The sequence below is a fragment of the Electrophorus electricus genome, chromosome 3, assembly GCF_041902795.1.
Source record: "Electrophorus electricus isolate QZ-2024a chromosome 3, ASM4190279v1, whole genome shotgun sequence".
NCBI classification, from domain to species: domain Eukaryota; kingdom Metazoa; phylum Chordata; class Actinopteri; order Gymnotiformes; family Gymnotidae; genus Electrophorus; species Electrophorus electricus.
In genome coordinates, this window is record NC_137499.1 from 31,283,900 (window position 1) to 31,302,632 (window position 18,733).

Genomic DNA, 18,733 nt, shown 5'->3' on the forward strand with positions numbered 1-18,733 from the left:
ACGGAACATCCCCTCTAAGTAATGTGAACTGTACGTCCCTAGCGGTTTTTCAAGTAAAGCGACTTTTAAAATACTTTTACTGTAGAGACTGATAAAGAGGAACATGTCCTTTGGAATGCTTTTCGGCAAGTCTTCCAGCTGATATATCAAAACTGGAACTGTTGCCTAAATCACACACACACACCAGGTAAGATCGTTGTTTGTACTGAATTTTGGTTTTTTGTATTTTGTCGACTTTAGGGAGAAAGTTTTTATGTATTTCGTGCTTGTAACGGTATAGAGGCGCACTTTTTAACTAACTTTAAAAAATGTCTGTAGATCCTAGTTATGAAAATTAAACGAAGCCTCGGTTTTTAGGTTTGATTGAACGGCATTAAAAATCTGAGATTAGGCCTTTAAGTGACATTTAAAGTACGAAGTGCAAGATTTTGAAAACTTTTTAAATCAGATAGTTGATGCACATTATACTTAATTCGTCTAGAAATATAATAAAATATAACAACATTTGCATTTGGCTTATCGATGTTAAGGGTTTAGTCAGGAGACTACAGGTGAGGCAATACAGTCCAAGCAGGAGATAACTCTTTTAAGGGTTATAGCACAACATACGTGCCATCTTTGAAGTTTGAAACAAGTATAAGCTCAGTCTCAGACAGCTATAAGTGCATTAACAAACAATATCAAAATATACGAGCTGGCGTTTCGGTTACCCATCAGGTGCCGGATCAGTGGTCATTCTAAATAGAGTCTTCAGACTGCATTTGACTGTGTTTGACTCGGCTGTCTGGACAGACAGTGGAAGTTCGTTTCACATTCTTTCTGGGAGCCAGGACAGATAATAGGCTTTATGCTTGTCTTTCATGAGATTTGAAGCATGGTGTTTCAAACCAAACCATACTTTTCGAAATCTGAAGTTCAAAGTACTGGTGGTACGGGTTGGGCTTTAACCATTGACATATATGGAGGGGCTGGTTCATTTTTGGCTTTGCAGGCGATCATCAAGGTTTTAAATCTGTTGCTGGCAGCTACTGAAAGCCAATGAAGGGAACGCAGCAGTGGAGTGATGTGTGAACTTTGCAAAATTAAGATTATTCGTGCTGCTACATTCTGGACAAGTTGTAGAGGTCTGATGGCCCGTAGACCAGCAAGTAGTGAGTTGCAGTAACACAGCATTGAGATGACAAGAGACTGCACAAGCACCTGGGCAGCTTCAGAATCAGTGTCACATAAATAAATACTAAAGCTGAAGCCTAATTCTAAAATTGAATCATTGAAATTTACTAGCTGACAATGTGTCACTGTGACTCATGATTGTCTATAAGAGCATAGGTGTGACTGTTTCTCTGAAAAGTCAGCAGGCATTAGTGATTGTAAACTAAACGAACTGGCCTCTGCTGGCTGTCATAACTTTGCTTTCCGCCGATTCATTATTTATTGTCTGCAATGCATTGCCCCATTATTTTCACAAGGTGAGCATCTCTGGAAGAGAGTTCACTAGCTAAAGTATGACCTCTGGAACTAGGAATTTTTTATTGAAGAATGAAATGCCCACATATCCAGCTGATATGGTTATATACTGCTATTATCTTTGAGTGGTACACGTGGAGTATCTGAGATGATAGATATGCATCTGGTCATGTAAATAGTAAATAATATTTAATATAAAATTTTATATAAAAATAAATAATAAATAAAGTGCATTTGCATTTTTGTGCTTGACATAATACATCTATTATTCTAACAGAAGAGCACACCTGCAGAATATCCTATTGTTTGCTGTCTTCTGTTTGTTTTGTGTTCATAACTTTGGAGTCTGTGTTATATGTCCTCACAATATGAAAGATGATAGAATAAAATGTAAAGATGAGTGTTAGTATAGTGTCCTGAAGTAATGTTCATGTGGCTGCATTGACTTTAATACAGTGTCTGTAGAAAAATGAGTAAGCAGCAATTTGTAAGGTCTCCTATTCTTTGGCGGGGGTGGGGGGAGATATTCTGTAGTTAACTGTAGGTTAAAATAAAAGAGAAAAACATTAAAAGACCATAAATGTGAAAGAGATGCTCTGTTTATAAGATTTGCCTGAAAATTCATCTGAACTGTAGCTGAAGTAATATTTTCCCCACCACATTACATATTTGCTCTGATTTTCCTTCAGTGCCACTTCAGATAAATTTAACAGTAGAAGGTTTCTTAATGATTTAATATGACTATTCAGTAGGCATACTTAGCGAATTATGGTATTCAGGGATGCAGTATGATCAGACCTTGCATTCGTGAGAGTAGATAGTGAGAAACTGGTCCAAGCAGAGCCTGTGATCACTAATAATCTTCAGCTCACTGCAAATATAATAACGAGAGCTGTGCCTTCTGACCCAGAAACTATTTCTCAAAATAACATGAAAATTAAAAATTAAAAATTGGTTGTATATCTTTAAAATAAAGATGACAGTATTTAATGTTTTCATAGTGTGGACACAGGCAAAAGCAGAACAATGCAAATGAATGCTTAATCCAGTCAACTGACCTGGTCTAAAAATAAATAAACTAGGGAGCACTATGTGGTACTGGAAGTAAGTCTTTATTCAAAGTGAAAAAAAGGTTATATGGCCTGAGCCATCAGGACAAAATTAAAAGCATTATTCTAATTAAAGTCAGTGTATATAATTATTGAAGGTTTCGATGTGGAGCATGCTAGTGTGTGTGTGTTTAGCCATACCACGTTTTACCATTTAGTCGTACCATGTGAATTGTGAATTTAGGCAAACATACATTGCTTATATGTCAAAATTACTGTGCATTTGCACACAAGCATAAGATCTGCATGTGACTGTATTTGTATAAAACAACATGACATGGTGAAATAAGAGCATTTCATTGTACATGTCTTTTGAATGCTTATATATAAAAAAGGGTTATGTGTTGGTTCTGAAATTATGCTGCTTACTGAAATTATGCCTTTTGACTTTTCATTCTTTCCTCCTTGTCACTTGCTAAGCTTTTAGATTCTATATTCATTATTTATTTGTGTTGCATTGCTTAGCTTCTTAGCTCTCTCTCTCTCTCTCTGTCTCTTTTGCTGTGTGCACAGGACTGCAGGGTAATGGAAAAGGGTCAATAATTAACAACCCATTAAAGACTATAACCCCTATCTGCTGTATTTTAACACATATGAACTTTACCCCCACAGACCCCAACTCCACAAGATCTATTTGACAGTAAAACACTAATGTTTGTGGCAAGAGTGCCAATTTTTTTGTTAAAATGTACAGAACACATTCAACCAAAACTACTAAAAATCATTGTAGGATAAATGAGAAGAAAATTATTTCTGATATTTAAAAGAAGAGAAACAATTTGTTTCATTATGCAAATAATGTGTATTCTTCACAAATTTTTGTTTTTATCTACCTTTATCTACTTACTGTTTATTATCATAGCATTTTTTAAAAATCAGTTTCCTTAAGCTACATTCATCGAGCTGTCATGTTATCTGTCTAATGTGCACTTGCGTTACTTGTGGTTCTGGAGACTGATCATTTTCATGCAGCAGCAGAATGTTTTATCAAACGAGCATTGTGTTTGTTCACCAATACCCCTTTCTAGCTACATATTATAGCACAAAGTGCAATTATGTTAATTTTATAGAGGAATTACATAGAGGAATTTCTTTTAGCAATATATGCACATTTAAAAAGAGACATGAGGATGAGTCACGATGAACCAAATTTTAGTTTGTTCCACAATTTAAAACTGTGCATTAAAACACATGCACTATCCCAGTTCCTTACTTAGGATAAATGCCTACAAACTGAATTTTAGAAGTCTTTGAAACTAATGAACAACTATAGGGCTTTGTGAAGGCCAGGGGTAACAACATTAACAATGAACAACCATAGTGCTTTGTACTTCCTGAAAGGCCATTCAAGGAAGTGGAGACCACAAACCTCTTTGTGCATTTTCTCATACCCAAGGACACTTTACACTCAGTATTTACATCCAGTTAACACACACACACCTTGATGAGGATATAACTTACAGCATACTCTCAACCAGAAACCACAACCCCTCAGGGAACTGCATCAGGAAAGGGGAGAGAGAGGATAGCACCCAAGACAGAGCACCATCCATCACTGTGCATGCAGATACACAAACACTCACACCAGGACAATTTAGAGTATCCAATTAACCTAACTGCCATGTTTAGGTACTGTGGGAGGAAACCAATGACCCCACAGGAAACCCACATAGACACAGGGAGAACATAGAAACTCCCCCCAGATAGGGACATGAACCCAAGAACCTAGCACTGAGACAAACACACTAACCACCAAGCCACCCTGAAGATCTGGAATTAAAACTATAATTTTAGTCTGATGATGCAGTACAAAGCTCCAGGATGTCAGGCTGTGTTATGGGATTAAGGCAAGGCAGTCAGGAGCTGAGTTTATTAAAAGATATTTCTAACACAAAACAAAAAGAGAGAACTCAAACACAACTGAGCTTAATGAGAGAGAAAATCCACTGAGCAAACTTACACAGCAAACCTTTACCGACACAAAGAATCGACAACCAAGACAGGAGAACAGAAGGTAAACTTAATAAAGAGTGAGAAGACAAGATTAGAGAAAACAACCAAAACAAAACTACATGCAGTTATCGCTTTAGAAACAAAATGAAAATAAAAACAAACAGAACCACACGGTAAACCGTGACGCCAAAGGGGGGGGGGGGGGGGGTGAAGCTGATCTTTGCAAAGCTGATACTTTCGTAGCTTTGATGTACAGCTGGTCACGTGAACTTTCTAGTATTAATAATGTGCTTAGTGCAGTGTGACATACAGTGGCGTACTCTGTCTAGCATTGGTAGTGATGTGTCTTCTAAACATTAGGTCAGATACATAAAATACCATCAAAAGATGGAGAAACAAATCTTTAAACATATTTTAAAAATAAGGTTCTCAAACAGTGTTGAAACAACATTGTAATGAATTAGTGTACAGGAAATACTGCCAAAGCTGTCTAAATGCTTAATAGGTGTGAAAACACAGCGTTTGGTGTTTCAGATCCTGTTAAGAGAGGCATATCAGATGTCTCTCATTTAAACATAAGAGGATTTCAAAATGTCTTTTTTTTAAAGTTGAAATATTCTTCCAACCACTTGGGCACTCATACTAGCTGAGATACAGAGATACCAGGCCTGATGTCACGATCACTCTCTTCCATGTTCCATGTTTTCCATGTCTTGTGTTTTGTTCCGTTCCATAGTTTCGTTTTGTCCTCACATTGATTGCATACACCTGTCACTGTTTTATTGTTTCATGGTTTTAATTAATGTTTGAGGGTTGTTTCTTTGTGCTCTGTGTCTTTGTGTTTATCTTAGTCTTCGTGTTTCCTAGTCCTGAGTGTTCCCTAGCCTTAGTTCCTAGCCTGCTTCCCTAGTTAGTCTTCGTGTGTTTTTGCTTTGTAATGTTTCCTAGTACTCTCCGTGTCGGCTCTGTGACCCTGGACTGCCTTAATGACCCTGATTTTGGATTTGCCCATATTAAATCTCGCTCCTCTCAGGACATGCGTCCGCCTCCTTACCGATCAACATTACACCTGATAAGGGCCTGACATGACCCTCCAGGCTGAGAGAGCACTCAGAGTGCCTCATGGCTCCAGAAAAGCGAGTACCTGTTCCCTCTCTTTTAATGAATAAAAAAATCCTAAGTTACATATTCATCGGATGAAGCATAGCTAATGTTAGCTGTAGTCATTCTGACAACTGGTGTATTCGAAGCTGGTATATGTTCATAGGTGTGTTTATGTATGTTGTATTTGTATATTTGTATATGTATAGTCTGTGAAACCTGTTGAAGCCAAAGACAAATTTCTAGAAAATGCCCTGAATGCAGTTGAGTTTGAATGAGAGACTGAAAGCAGCAAAGAGGAAGTGGCTGCCTGACGGAGAACACAACTGCACTACAGCAAGTCCAAGATTCTGGGGCTGTCTCTCTCCAGGAAACCCAGTCATGCTTGTGAATGATAGCGAGAGAAGCCGTAAAAATGAACGGCTCACATAATGAATGTGAAAGAAATAAAAGAGAGGGAGAGATGGAGTAGGAGGATAATTTGGAATAGTGGTGGAGTGAAAGGTTCAATGAGCTGTGATTACACTTGCTTCCTGGGAAAGCTCTGTTGTAATTTGTCATAGAAAATCACACACACACACACACACACACACTCAAAGAGTATACCCTCAGTCTCATTGATGCCTTGATGATCACCTTTGCTAATTACATTAAAGATGCAGAATGCATCTACATTATCTACATTAGACTTGAGTGTAGTGCTAGGTGCACAGCTGAGAGAAACGGCTTTAAACACCTTTACCCTACCTTCCTTATTTCCATTGTGTTTCTTGTAGTAGCTGATATTGTCAGTAATGGCCTCTTCAATTTGTCATAATGCAGTCCATGAGACCATAATGTAAAGGATAGTGCTATAGATAATATAGATGTGCTTTTTTAAAGTGTGGTTTTTCTTTTACATCATGGTTGTTTGCAGGCTGTAGAATTATGCAGTTGTTAAAACTCTGCAAACTTGCGTATAAATAAATAATTACAACTGGCCTCAGGGAAATATTAGAGTTCAAAATGTTACTCCTCTAAATATATAATAGCCTTTATCTGCCAAGTAAAATATGTATAAAGATTTTTTCTTGGTGCAGGTGACAATATATATGAAACTGCCTTTTGTTTTAGTGGTATGTCAATATTATTAGTGGTATGCCAATATTATTGATAAAAAGAGTAAAAATTATATAAACATCATGAAGTGCTGCAGGAACAGTTTTAGGTTCAAGCTGAGTTCAAAAGATGTCTTTCCAATAATGTAAATATCTAGATATCCCATTCCAATGTGTGTCTATATCCATAAACTCTTACCAAGCACACTCAAACATGCTGCATCGTCAGAGAGGAAAGTGCTCTAAAATAAGCTTTTACACTCCTGGCTTCAGAGTAAGTGCATGCTCAGGAAATGAAAAAGGGCTGGAGTAACTTTAAAAACAGCACAGCCTGGGGTCAAAGAGGAGGGCCCAAGACATCTCTTTGCAGCTGAATTATGTATTAAAGAAAACAGGTTGAACATCTACTGCTCCAAGACAAGCGCATTCATAGACATAAAGGTCCAACCTCATGGTTGAATAATGGCTTGCAAACCCACACACTGTTAGAAATAGTAGCATCTGTGGGATTGGTGAGCAGCTAATGGAGATGGATGAAGTGGATTTGAATTTAAGCAGAGGCATTCTTAGCTCAGCTGATGACGACTTGTAGCTCAGGTAGGTAAGAGTGTTGAGTGTGAAAAAGGAGTGCCTTGGAGATTGCTGCCAATAAGCACTAAAGCTGTGAATAAAGTGCACTCTTTTCGCTGTGTTTTACACACAGAGAGACACAGACAGAGCCCTGTGAAAGTGTACAGTGATGCATGTGCTAAATCAAAGAGAGGGTAGAAATGTCACTATTGGAAGTCTCTGGGTGAAAAATTACTTGTCATGTCATTCATGGGGGCTGTGAGGGCCACCTAATCTTATCTGCCTGTCTCACTCACACCCAGTGAGCTATCACCTCAACATGATGGAGTAATCTCTAATCTGAGCCTGTGTGCATATGTGTGTGTGTGTGTGTGTGTATTGTGAAGTAGGGAAAACTGGAGGCAGAGAAGAAAAAGGAAGTGACAAAGAAAACACTAAAAGCTGTGAAAAGCACTCAGGAGGCCACCTTAGCCATCATTTCTGCTAATGACTAAAGGAATATTTTGTAGTTTAAGTGGAACACAGACACCTTCCTGTGAGACAATTTCAAGCACAGAAAAAAATACAATGATGAATAAAAATTGGTGTAAGTGATCTTTTAAGAACACTTCAACTGATCCGTAATTGTATCGTGATAGCCATCTTTGTAGAGGATGTGGGATGCAGGGGAGGGGGTGGACTTGCTCACTGGAAGTTTAGGAATTTAATTTATTGAAAGGATAGCCCTTTGATATGCTACAGCCCTTTAAAAAAAAAAAAAAAAAAAAAAAAAAAAAAAAAGAGTACTGGGAGGTGTGGGAATTGTAAAATTACAGCAGCTTTCACACCTCGGCCTACAGTGTCCAAGTCCAGTATGACTTTAATAAACAGGGTGTACAGTGCAGTACTGAAGCTCAGACAGTAAACATTGCTCTCAGTGAAGTGCTGTGTAGCTTGCTGAAGTTTCTCTTAATGGCCCTTTAACAGATACAGATGATGGATCCAGTGTTCTTTCTCTCTGCTGCCTCTGTCCCCTCATTTTCTAGTTAAATGACTGCCTTGCTCCATGTTCAGTATTTAGATTTGCATGAATAGAGACTGATTTCATGACCACATACAAATTGTCTCCGTCTTGTCACACTTTATGGTTTTTATTCAGCAGTGACTTGGTCTCAAAATTTCTTCCTAAAACCAGTTGAGGCCTTAGAATATCTAATCCATGGACAAAAAAATTGCATGAGTTATAAAACATGTTGCTACTGTGATCGTTGTAGTAATTACCATTTAGGACAGAGGATGTTTTCCTAAGTAGTTGCTTCCTTTTTATCCACTAAATATTTGGCACATTAATTGCACACTAAACCTCCCCCATAAGAATGAGACCATACTTTAGACATCAGATATGATCAATGTTTCATTACCAGGTGCATTTATGCTGTGCACTCTCCCATGAGCGCATATCCAGTTCATAATATTGCGTCAAGGATTCTCACTTAACAAGCAAGAATGATAACAGTAGTTATGAGGTTTGGTTACTTTGCCCTAATTAAACCCATAAATCTTTAAGTGTCATGGTTTAATGATTATTTTTGTTATAACAAGCTATTAAATTGTAACAAGCTAATTTTCAGTTAATGTTGTAGGTTTTTGGTGTAACGGTGACGGCACAGAGGAAGCAAGAGTCAGGGTTACACGGAAGTGCTCTTTATTATCCATAGGAGAATAATATAGATAAGCACTGATGTGTTTAAATGGGTAAAACTGATAATAGGGAACAGGTGAGGATAATCAATAAGCAGGTGATTGGGAGTGGTGTGGGTATGTGCTGTGATCCCTAGCAGGAGTGGATGTGTCCCTCCCAACAGAGCCAAACAGATGTGACATAACAACCCCCCCCCCCCCCCCACTGAAGACCCCGCCAGCCTCCTGGAGCGCGGTCGGTCCGGACGACGTGGAGCGGGCTTCAACAGATGCTCCCTGTGGAAGGAGACTGAGGTCAGGGTTCAATATCTGGTAGGCTGGTATCCAACACCGTTCTTCTGGGCTGTACACCTCCCAGTCCACTAGGTATTGCAGTCAGGCACCCCTCCGCCTGGAATCGAGTAAGGCACACACCGTGTATGCTGACCCCCCTCAATCTCCAGGGGCAGAGGCGGAGCTTTCGAGGGGTTACCCTCCCCCGCGAGGGGACCCCCCCCCCCCCATCACCGGTTTTAGGGCTGATACATGGAACGCCCGAGATGCCAGGCTGCTTCCAGGCAAATCTCTCTTGTAGGCAACGTCATTAATTTGCCCCGTTACAGTGTACGGGCCTTCATATTTGGCCGTCAGCTTCCCCGTGTCACCTGCTTGGCCATCCCTCATCGAAACCCATACCTTCTGTCCCAGTTCAAAATGAGGGGTCTCCCCGCGTTTCCAATCTGCCTTTCTTTTGTAGTTCACAACTGCCTTTCGTAGTCGTTGATGTGTTTCCTCCCAGACCTGCTCACTACGGCGACACCACACCTCCACTGCCGGATGGTCGAATGCAGGTGCATTCCAGGGATAGATCTGTGGCTGATACCCTAGAACACATTCAAAAGGTGTTACTCTGGTCCCTGCATGGTGCAGCAAGTTCTGGGCATACTCTGCCCAGGGAAGGAATGCACTCCAGTTCTCTGGGTGCTGTCGGCAATATAAATGCACACTTTCCATCTGTCTTAACCTGGCGGTGGTATCCAGAAGTCAGGCTAACAGTGATGTTCAGTTTCCCGAGCAATTCCTTCCAGAGTCTCGACGTGTACTGAGGACCCCGTTCAGAGACAGTATCCTCCGGCAAAGCCAAAGTGCTGGAATACATGGCAGAAGATCGATGGTCAGTCGTCACCAGGGCAGTAGGTAGACCCTTTAGCGATACAAACCTTGCCATCTTAGAGAACCGATCTATGATCACCAGTATTACGGTGTTTCTCAGAGGCAGGCAGATCTGTAACAAAATCGATAGCTAAATGAGACCAGGGACACAGAGGAGTGGGTAAGGGAAGCATCCTACCTGTTGGTGGGGTGCGTGTGATTTTGCTGCAGGCACAATCTGCGCACGACGTTACACACCTTACTATTTCTTTATTCATAGCAGGCCACCAATAGCGAGCACTCAGTGATTGTGCCATGTATGTAGACCCTTGGATGGCCCGTTCCCAACGAGGTGTGTGCCCACGCGATAAGGACTCTGCGGTGTTTGGGTGACACAAAGACGGTGAGGCGGGCAGTGCGAATGTGGATTGGCTGCTTCTATCTTATGGTCTATGTCCCATTCTAGCGTTGCCAAGAAGCAGGAGGGGGAGAGAACTGGCTCGAAGGTGGTGGGCTGTGCCTCTGCATGATGTTGCCTGGAGAGCGTGTCCACCCTTACATTCTTCTCCCCTGGTCTATAAGTGACACGGAATTTAAACCTGGAGAGAAAGAAAAAAAAAAAAAAAAAAAAAAAAGTGTGACCACCGGGCTTGCCTGGAATTCAATCTCTTGGAGTTCTGCAGGTACTCCAGGTTCGTATGCTCCGTGATGACCTTAAAAGGGGTGTCGCGCTCCCTCTAGCCAATGTCTCCACTCTTTAAACGCGAGTTTCATTGGCAGCAGTTCCCAATCTCCCACCCCATAGTTCCTCTCAGTGGGACTCAGTTTCTTCGAAAAGTAGGCTATAGGTTGTAGTTTTCCAGCCTTTCCCGTGTTGGGACAATACCGCGCCAACTCCTATGTCCGACACATCCACCTCTACTACGAAAGGCCTCTCAGGCTCCGGTTACTGAAAAACCGGAGCAGTTGAGAAGGCGGTCTTTAACTCCACAAAAGATCTCTCCACCTCGAGTCCATTTTACCTTCTTGGCCTGTCCTCGAAGTAGGTCTGTAAGGGTCCTGGCCAGAGTGCTGAATGACCTAATAAACCTGCGGTAGAAATGAGCAAACCCTAGAAAATGTTGTAGCTCCCTGCACATCTGCGGTCTTGCCCATCCCATTACTGCCGCCACTTTGCATGGTTGCATGTGCACATTACCCTCGCGAATGATGTAACCTAAAAAGCTCAGTTCTCTGCAGTGGAACACACACTTCTCTAGTTTGCAGTAGAGGTTATTTTGCAAGAGAACACGGAGGACAGCCCTAACGTCGCGCAGATGTTGGTCCCAGGAGGGGGAATAGATCAGGATGTTGTCTATACAAGCGACGATGGATCTACCCAGAAACTCCCTTAGGACTTCATTTATATATGCTGGGAATATCAAGGGGGCCATGGCTAGTCCATACAGCAGGACTAAATATTCATAATGCCCTGTGGACATACTGAAGGCTGTTTTCCACTCATTGCCCTCCCTAATCCTTATTAGATTATATGCACTGCACAGGTCCAACTTAGTAAACAACCTGTCTTCGCTCAATTGTTCAAGCACGGCTGGCACAAGGGTAAGATGGTAGAGGGTAAGGATATTGTACTAATTAGTTCATTAAGCCCTCTGTAGTCCACACAGTGTCTCAGCCCTCCATCCTTTTTCTGTACAAAAAACATGCTTGCAGAGGCTGGGGAGGTGGAGGGATGAATGTATCCTTGCTGCAAAGCCTCCTAAATGTATTGCCCCATTGTCTGCTCCTCCTCCTGTGAGAGAGGATAGATCCTACACCTAGGAGGCACAGCGCCCTCCTTAAGAGTGATGGCACCATCCCACTTATGGTGAGGAGGAAGCTGAGTGGCCCTCGTGGGACTAAACACCTGTGCCAAGTCGCTGTACTCCCGAGGAACGGCAACGTCTCTCCCAGCTTCGGGGCTCTCTATCGTAGTTGATTGGAGAGGCACAGTGCTGGTAGGGAGGCAGTTTCCTTCACAGGAGGCCGCCCACTCGAGGATACAATTCTCGGCCCACTGCAGGTGGGGGTTGTGCAGTCTCAGCCAGGGCAAACCTAATGTTAGGGGGTGAACAAGAGAGGAAAGGAGATAAAAGGAGATGTGCTCAGAATGTTCCCCGTTTGTTTCTAAGAGTACACGGGGAGTGACATGAGTATGTAGCCCGAACCCACAGTTCCTCCATCAACTACTTGCACGCTTAGGGGAGCGAGTAGGGGAAATCGCTCTTATCCCTAACTTTTTTGAAAAACCCCGGTCCATTAAGTTGCCCGCAGCTCCAGAGTCGATCAGGGCTGCGGCAGAAAGGAGACAACCCTGGTGCGACACCTTAACAGGCATTTTAAACATAGATAGGGCCAGTGAACAACTCACCAAATTGCCACTTCTCCTTTCTCTGGGTTTGCGACGTACTCCGGCCATGCCCAATAGCTTCCACCAGTCCCTTCAGCAGGGTTCACTCCTGATGTGGCATCCTTCGGTCTAGGTGACTTCGTCTCTCCTGCAGAAGACGGTCATATGTGATGGGCAAATCTACTGCCCCATTTAGGGTGGCCACCTCCTGTTGGCAGGCTAATTCTGCCTGCAGCTCTGCCCACAAACTGCTTAGGAACACGTCTACTAGCGCCGGTTCGTTCCATTTCGGTCCTGCCGCGAGCGTTCATAACTCCATAGCTTACTCAGCCGCCGACCGTCGTCCTTATCTTACGTGCAGCAAAGCTTGTCCGCAGAGTCGCCCCTGACGTGGATAGTAGAATACAGCTTTCATTTCCTGTATGAAAGCAAGGCAATCGTTCATCAGCGCAGAGTTGTTGGTGACTAGAGCAGTTCCCCAGGTACGAGCCTTCCTGGTAAACATAGAGATTACAAAGGAGACTTTGGCATGATCCAGCAGACGGGGTTGATAACCAAAAAAAACTTTGCATTGTATGATGAACCCCTCGCAACTTTCCAGGTCTGCTCCATAGGTCTCTGGGGTGGCAATTAAACACCTTACCCCTTCAGAGGCCATCGGAGCTGCAGGAGGAGGGGCTCGATTATCGGGTCTCGTAGTGAGACTTTCCACACATAGTCTGAGACTCTGAACGAGAAAGCGGGTCCCTCCGATTTCCTGCTTTTGCTGTTCCAGAGCCGTCTTCTGTCCAGCAAGCAGGTGCACCCAGTCAGGGCTACTCACATCGCTCCCAGTCGGCTGCACATTCTGTAACGGTGACAGCACAGAGGAAGCGAAAGGCAGAGTTACACAAAAGTGCTATTTATTATCCATAGGAGAATAATATAGATAAGCACTGATGAAACAAAACAATCTCTCTCCTAGAAGGCAGCAGGATGAAGTGTCAAGATGTCTGTGGCCAGCTAATGTGCATCGCTGTCTTCTGGGACCTGTGGGTTTAAATGGGTGAAACTGATAGGGAACAGGTGAGGTAATCAATTAGCAGGTGATTGGGAGCGGTGTGGGTCGGTGCTGTGATCTCTAGCAGGAGTGGGTGTGTCCCTCTTGCTGGGGAGCCGAACAGACGTGACACTTGGCAATGCAAAGCTTAATTTTGCCCATAAGTGTGTTTGGTAGACACCATACACATCTTGCATTTAACTACCTAGCTTCCAAAAAAACAAAATTATCCCCACCAGTAAAAAAACAAATTCAGATTCAAGGGTCAATACCAGGCTGAGGCCCCCTTTGGCCACCAGAAGGACGCCTCAAGTCAGGCACACCACTAATCAGGCTTAACGCCCAACAGCTGGGCTAGGCCTATATAAGCCCAATGACCCAGTCACTCAGTGCTGGGTTTTTGCCAAAGTTCTGAGCCAAGGTCCTAGCTGGTAACTTAGGGTGTTGAGGTCTGTGAGTCCTTGTGCTATACCTCACTTCTGTACTGCGAGGCTGTCTGTGTTTTTACACGTCCCCTCCTCTCTCCAATTTTCCCCCTCAAATCTGTCTCTCTCCCAAAGCTCCACTTAGCCATTACAGTTCCTCTCTGTTTTCTGGTTTTGTTGGGGAAGTTTTAGTTTGGTTTTCCCCAGGGCATTGGTGCTGCCATTCTTCCCGTGGCGTCCTTGGTTCTCCCTTTTCCCACGCTCGGCGTGGTGTTTAGGTTTTTTTTCCCTCTAGTTTTGTCATCCTCCAGTCCTCTGAAGGGTGATGTACACACAGGTAGTTCTAGAGCTGCTGTGGTCTAGCGGGTCTTTGTCTTTCTTGCAACAAAGCGGCTCGGGTTCAACTCCCCTTTGGTTATTTACTTTTCTTGTTTACCTGTTCCACGATCTAACTGTTCTGCACGCTGACCCACCGTTAGTGTGGTTGCTCACCCAGTAGGCTGTTGGGGTCATCACCTGGCTTTGAGTCCACCTTGCAGCTATGGTCTCAGTCTGGTTTCAGACTTGTCTTGGTCATGACTTGGGTTCATGTCAACCTGTACACATTTATGTAGCACGTACACATTTTGACATCAAAGTATGATTTGCCACTCAGAACTAACGGCTAAAAGCCGTTGATTCCTGTTGCGCGCATGCAGTACAGAAGCAACTTCCTTTGTTTTCTCTGCTAAAATAGCAGATAAGACAATCAAGACATGCAAATGTGGCAGGGGCAAATGTGTTTTGGTGGGTGGCCAAAATTTAGGCTGGTTTGTCATGATTTTGGTGGGGGGTTTTATATTTAAAATCTGTATTGCTTAATAAAGCATTTGAAATTTGACTAAGCCTACCTTCCCACATTCAATCAGTTGTCAAAACTTTTACTGAAGTGTTATTCAATCCTGTTAAGAGAATGCATGGAGACTTTTGCTCTGCCCAAGTAACCCATTATGCTGACTGTTATGCCTCTTGTTTGGCTCTCACAGTACCCAATTGGAGAAAATGCAATGCGACCTGCCTTCAGCAGAAACTCAACTTTCTGGGAGCAACATTGCAATATTAAGCTATTACGAGTGTATATCCACCAGATATGTTAAAGAACCCAGGTAATGTTAGCTAAACTGCTTCATATATCACAGTAAATAAAATTACAGGTAGGAACTTTAAAGCTTGGCATTGGCTTATGTTTTTTTTCCACTGTAGTCAGAATAGATTGAGAACAGAGTTGGTGAGCATGTGTGACTAAAACAGACTGAAGGTCAATTATTAATCTATGACATTGCTGAAATTGATAGGTGCCTCAAAAAAAAAAAAAAAAAAAAAAAGCCATACACTTTTTTTTTTATTCATGCTTTGCAGTTCTGCATTATTATTCATTCACAATAGGCTATACATTGTTCTCCTGTGATTTTCATTATGAAACTGAGTCATTATGGTAAAACACAAATATAGAGCCAGGATCAGTCATTGGATGAGCTAGTCAGGAATTCCTACAGTGGGAGTGATGTGACATTATTACCATTGGAGGCAGAATGATTAAGAAAGTCCAGAATTAGTGGACAGCCAGCAACAAAAAAAGAACATAATCTTGCTGTATTGTGTCAGCTGCTCAGACCTTCTCATTCTCCTGCCATGTATCTGATCTCCATGTACCTGGTGCTCTACAGCTTAAAGGACAGAGCTGATGTATAGTAACCCATACAGCCAACATACATTATATCAGGATCACTGACAATGGTAGTTGTGCCATCTGCCTGGGGCAATGTGAAAACCCACTGTATGTATTCATCTGATCCAGTTACTCAGCTCTGTCTCCTTTACTCTCACTTAAGTAGTATCTCTCACTGTATGCATCTTCATGTGCAGTACTATCTGGTGTTTAGGCCCATAAGAGATACAGCTGTAAACAGTCATCAGGGTAAATTAACAACTACTTTTGAAAACTATAATTTTTGCTTACTGTAAGTAAATCCTGTAACAGAACTATTCGTCTGGGCTGAACACACTCACACAGAGACAAAGTTAATTCATGTATGGCGAAAAGAAGAAAAATAATAGAGGGGAGGGAAATGAGAGTTTAGCTGGGTGCACAGATCCCCCTGTGCACCTAGCTATGGACAGCATCCCAAAATCTTTTCAGGATGGAATAAGTGTTTAGCGTCTCAGAATTAACAATCACATCATCCAGATAAGCAGAGTCCTACTTCTGATATGACATGGACACTGTGATGAACACTGATCAGTGTTCATCAGCCACCTTCTGGTGGCTGGATCCCTGTACCAACCAAATAGCAGGACCCGGTAGTACCAGGCCTGGAGAAGATGGTCTTGCATCGGAATTTTGGGTAGGTGACACTTGCCAGTAGCCTTTGGGCAGGTCTAATGTGCTAATGAACTAAGCCCTTCTTAGCTGGTAGGGAGATGCAGTGGAGTTTGTAGGAGTCAACATTGGAAAACTGACTGAATTTTCTGAAGCCACCTACCATCGGGTTTCATCATGAGCACAGTGGGGTTACACCAGTTGAGGTATGATGGTTTTATCCTTTTTTTCTTTATTTTCTCCTTGATAGCCTGGTGACAGGCCTTAGGACACCAATAGGGTCACCATGGAATGATGATGGTTTGATGTTGTGTTGGAGAATGTGTGAATGCCTGGGGGCTGTTCAGAAGGTCTCTGTGTATGGATCTGCCAGTTCCATGAGCTCGCTTTTGCCACAGCACAGCACACAGCACAGGAAGGGGGGAGCAGAGGGCACAGATTGTTGTGGCTTTGAGGAGACGAATGGAAGGGAGGAGGTTTGCACTGGGGTTCAGGCTGCCAGCAGGGGATCCATCACAGTGATGGGGAGTATCCCTGGTGTGTCCCTGGTGTCTTCCTGGTGCTCATCTGGTGCATTCAACATATCCCTGTGCCACCTACGAGCACCTGGCCAGCACTTTAGCACTTCATCAGAGTGTCAGTCTTGCTAATGAACCATATAGAATGCCCTCCATCATCAGCATGTTTCATGTTCTGTGGCTTGACAAAATTCACACTCAAAATCAGAAACTTTTTAGTAAAGCTCGCTGGTGAGTAATGCTTCGAAAGGTTACATAATGAACTTTAGTGGCAAGTACTGCATTACTAAAAATTTGAATTAAATACATAAATATGAACAATTCTGTTGCTGATTCTTTATATTTGACTTAGGAGTTTTGATGTTTTTTATGAATATGAATGGACCAGAAGTTACATCACTCATTATGTAGATGAGATGTTTGTACTTCATGTTGATCATAACTTTTCATTCAGTCCTCACAGTAAAAAATTGGAATCTGTAAAAGAAAAACTGCAGCACTCACAATAATCATGCTGAGAAAACACTAAATTATGCATATCAGTGTGGTAGACTATTTCAGCTCTTTCTATGGTGCACCCTGGGTTTTTTGTCTCTCTCTATTTTTCTCTCTGATTCTATGCTTTTATGTCCTATAAAGGTCTCCCATGAAAATACCTCCTGCTGTGTTTCCTTTGTCTGAGACACATTTGCCACACTATTTTAACACATTTTCAGAGAGCTCTGAAATAGCGTGCACACGAGCTGCTATGATTTCAATGTGGCTGTAGAAAAGAGAATTGCCATGGCAACAGCTGTGTCAATAAACCTTGAGTACAAAGCAGACACTCTTATCTTCTCTTTCAGTGTTTGTGCTTTCATGAGTGTGGTATGCATGTGTTTATATGTGTGTATAGGGCTGGATCACTTGCAAAAATCAGTAATGTCTTTTTATCAGGGTCTATCATATAATAGCACTTATTATTATATTGGAAAGCATCAATCTTTGCAGTTTTTCAGTGTGTTTGTACATTTTCAAGGCACAAAAATACTGTTGAAAAAAGAAAAACACCTTGATAGACCCAGCAAAATGGACCAGGGTAAGAAACACTACATGGTTTAATTTTTAATAACATTGAAATGGCAAAGGCATTTATATTGAGATTTTCTGAAGATCAGGGTTAGGCATAGACCATTCTTTAACAGGTAGAGATAGTTACAAACATATAACACATATATGACATGTATGACCCCTTGTCTCACCAAACAAATGTATGGTCCCAAAAGATTAAATTTATAGTATTTATTTTGGATTCATGAATGGTGGTACAATGTATCCAGCCACAGTAGAAGCCCAAGATCTGAAGATGTATAGGCATGTTCAGGACATTCTTGCCAATCCAAAGGGCACTGGATTAAGTTTGACAATGACCAACACATGCACAAAACTGAAACACATAAAAATAGTTTCACAACACCAGCCTCAGGATAGACACCCTTTTACAGTGAGATGTGACACTAATGCAGTCTGAATATTTCTAATATGTTTATCTTCCAGATGTTCCTGAAGCCTGCATATTTGTCACCGTGCAGTGGAAATGGATGAGGCAGAGATGTACCAGCAGAGGCTGCAGATCATTGCAGTAAGTAAAACTGTATTAGACAGTAACTTTAACACCACTTTATTAGAAATATCTTCCAGGCATACAGTTAAAAGGTTTCTACCAAGCAGTGGCAATGGCCAGGTTTACAGTGACTTTTTCCATATTTTGCTTGCCTTAAAAATTCTATTTAAAAAAAAAGAAAAAAAAAAGAGTGAATTCAGTCGTCAAAATAACGTTTCGCAGCGAAATGCTTTATGTAAGGACAGTTAATGAAACACTGTTGTAATGGCCCGAGTGCCGCAGGGCGAGGAGC

General features: G+C 42.1%; 1 protein-coding gene across 1 annotated transcript in view; it reads left to right on the forward strand.

The window, feature by feature from the left end:
- The window catches only part of LOC113575235 (uncharacterized), a 30,359-nt gene continuing 11,626 nt past the window's right edge, over positions 1–18,733 (forward strand). The window contains exons 1-2 of the mRNA XM_027006637.2: positions 1–187; positions 18,375–18,459. Coding sequence (XP_026862438.2) covers positions 18,415–18,459 — 45 coding nt within the window. The 5' untranslated portion in view covers positions 1–187; positions 18,375–18,414. The remainder of the gene's footprint in view (positions 188–18,374; positions 18,460–18,733) is intronic.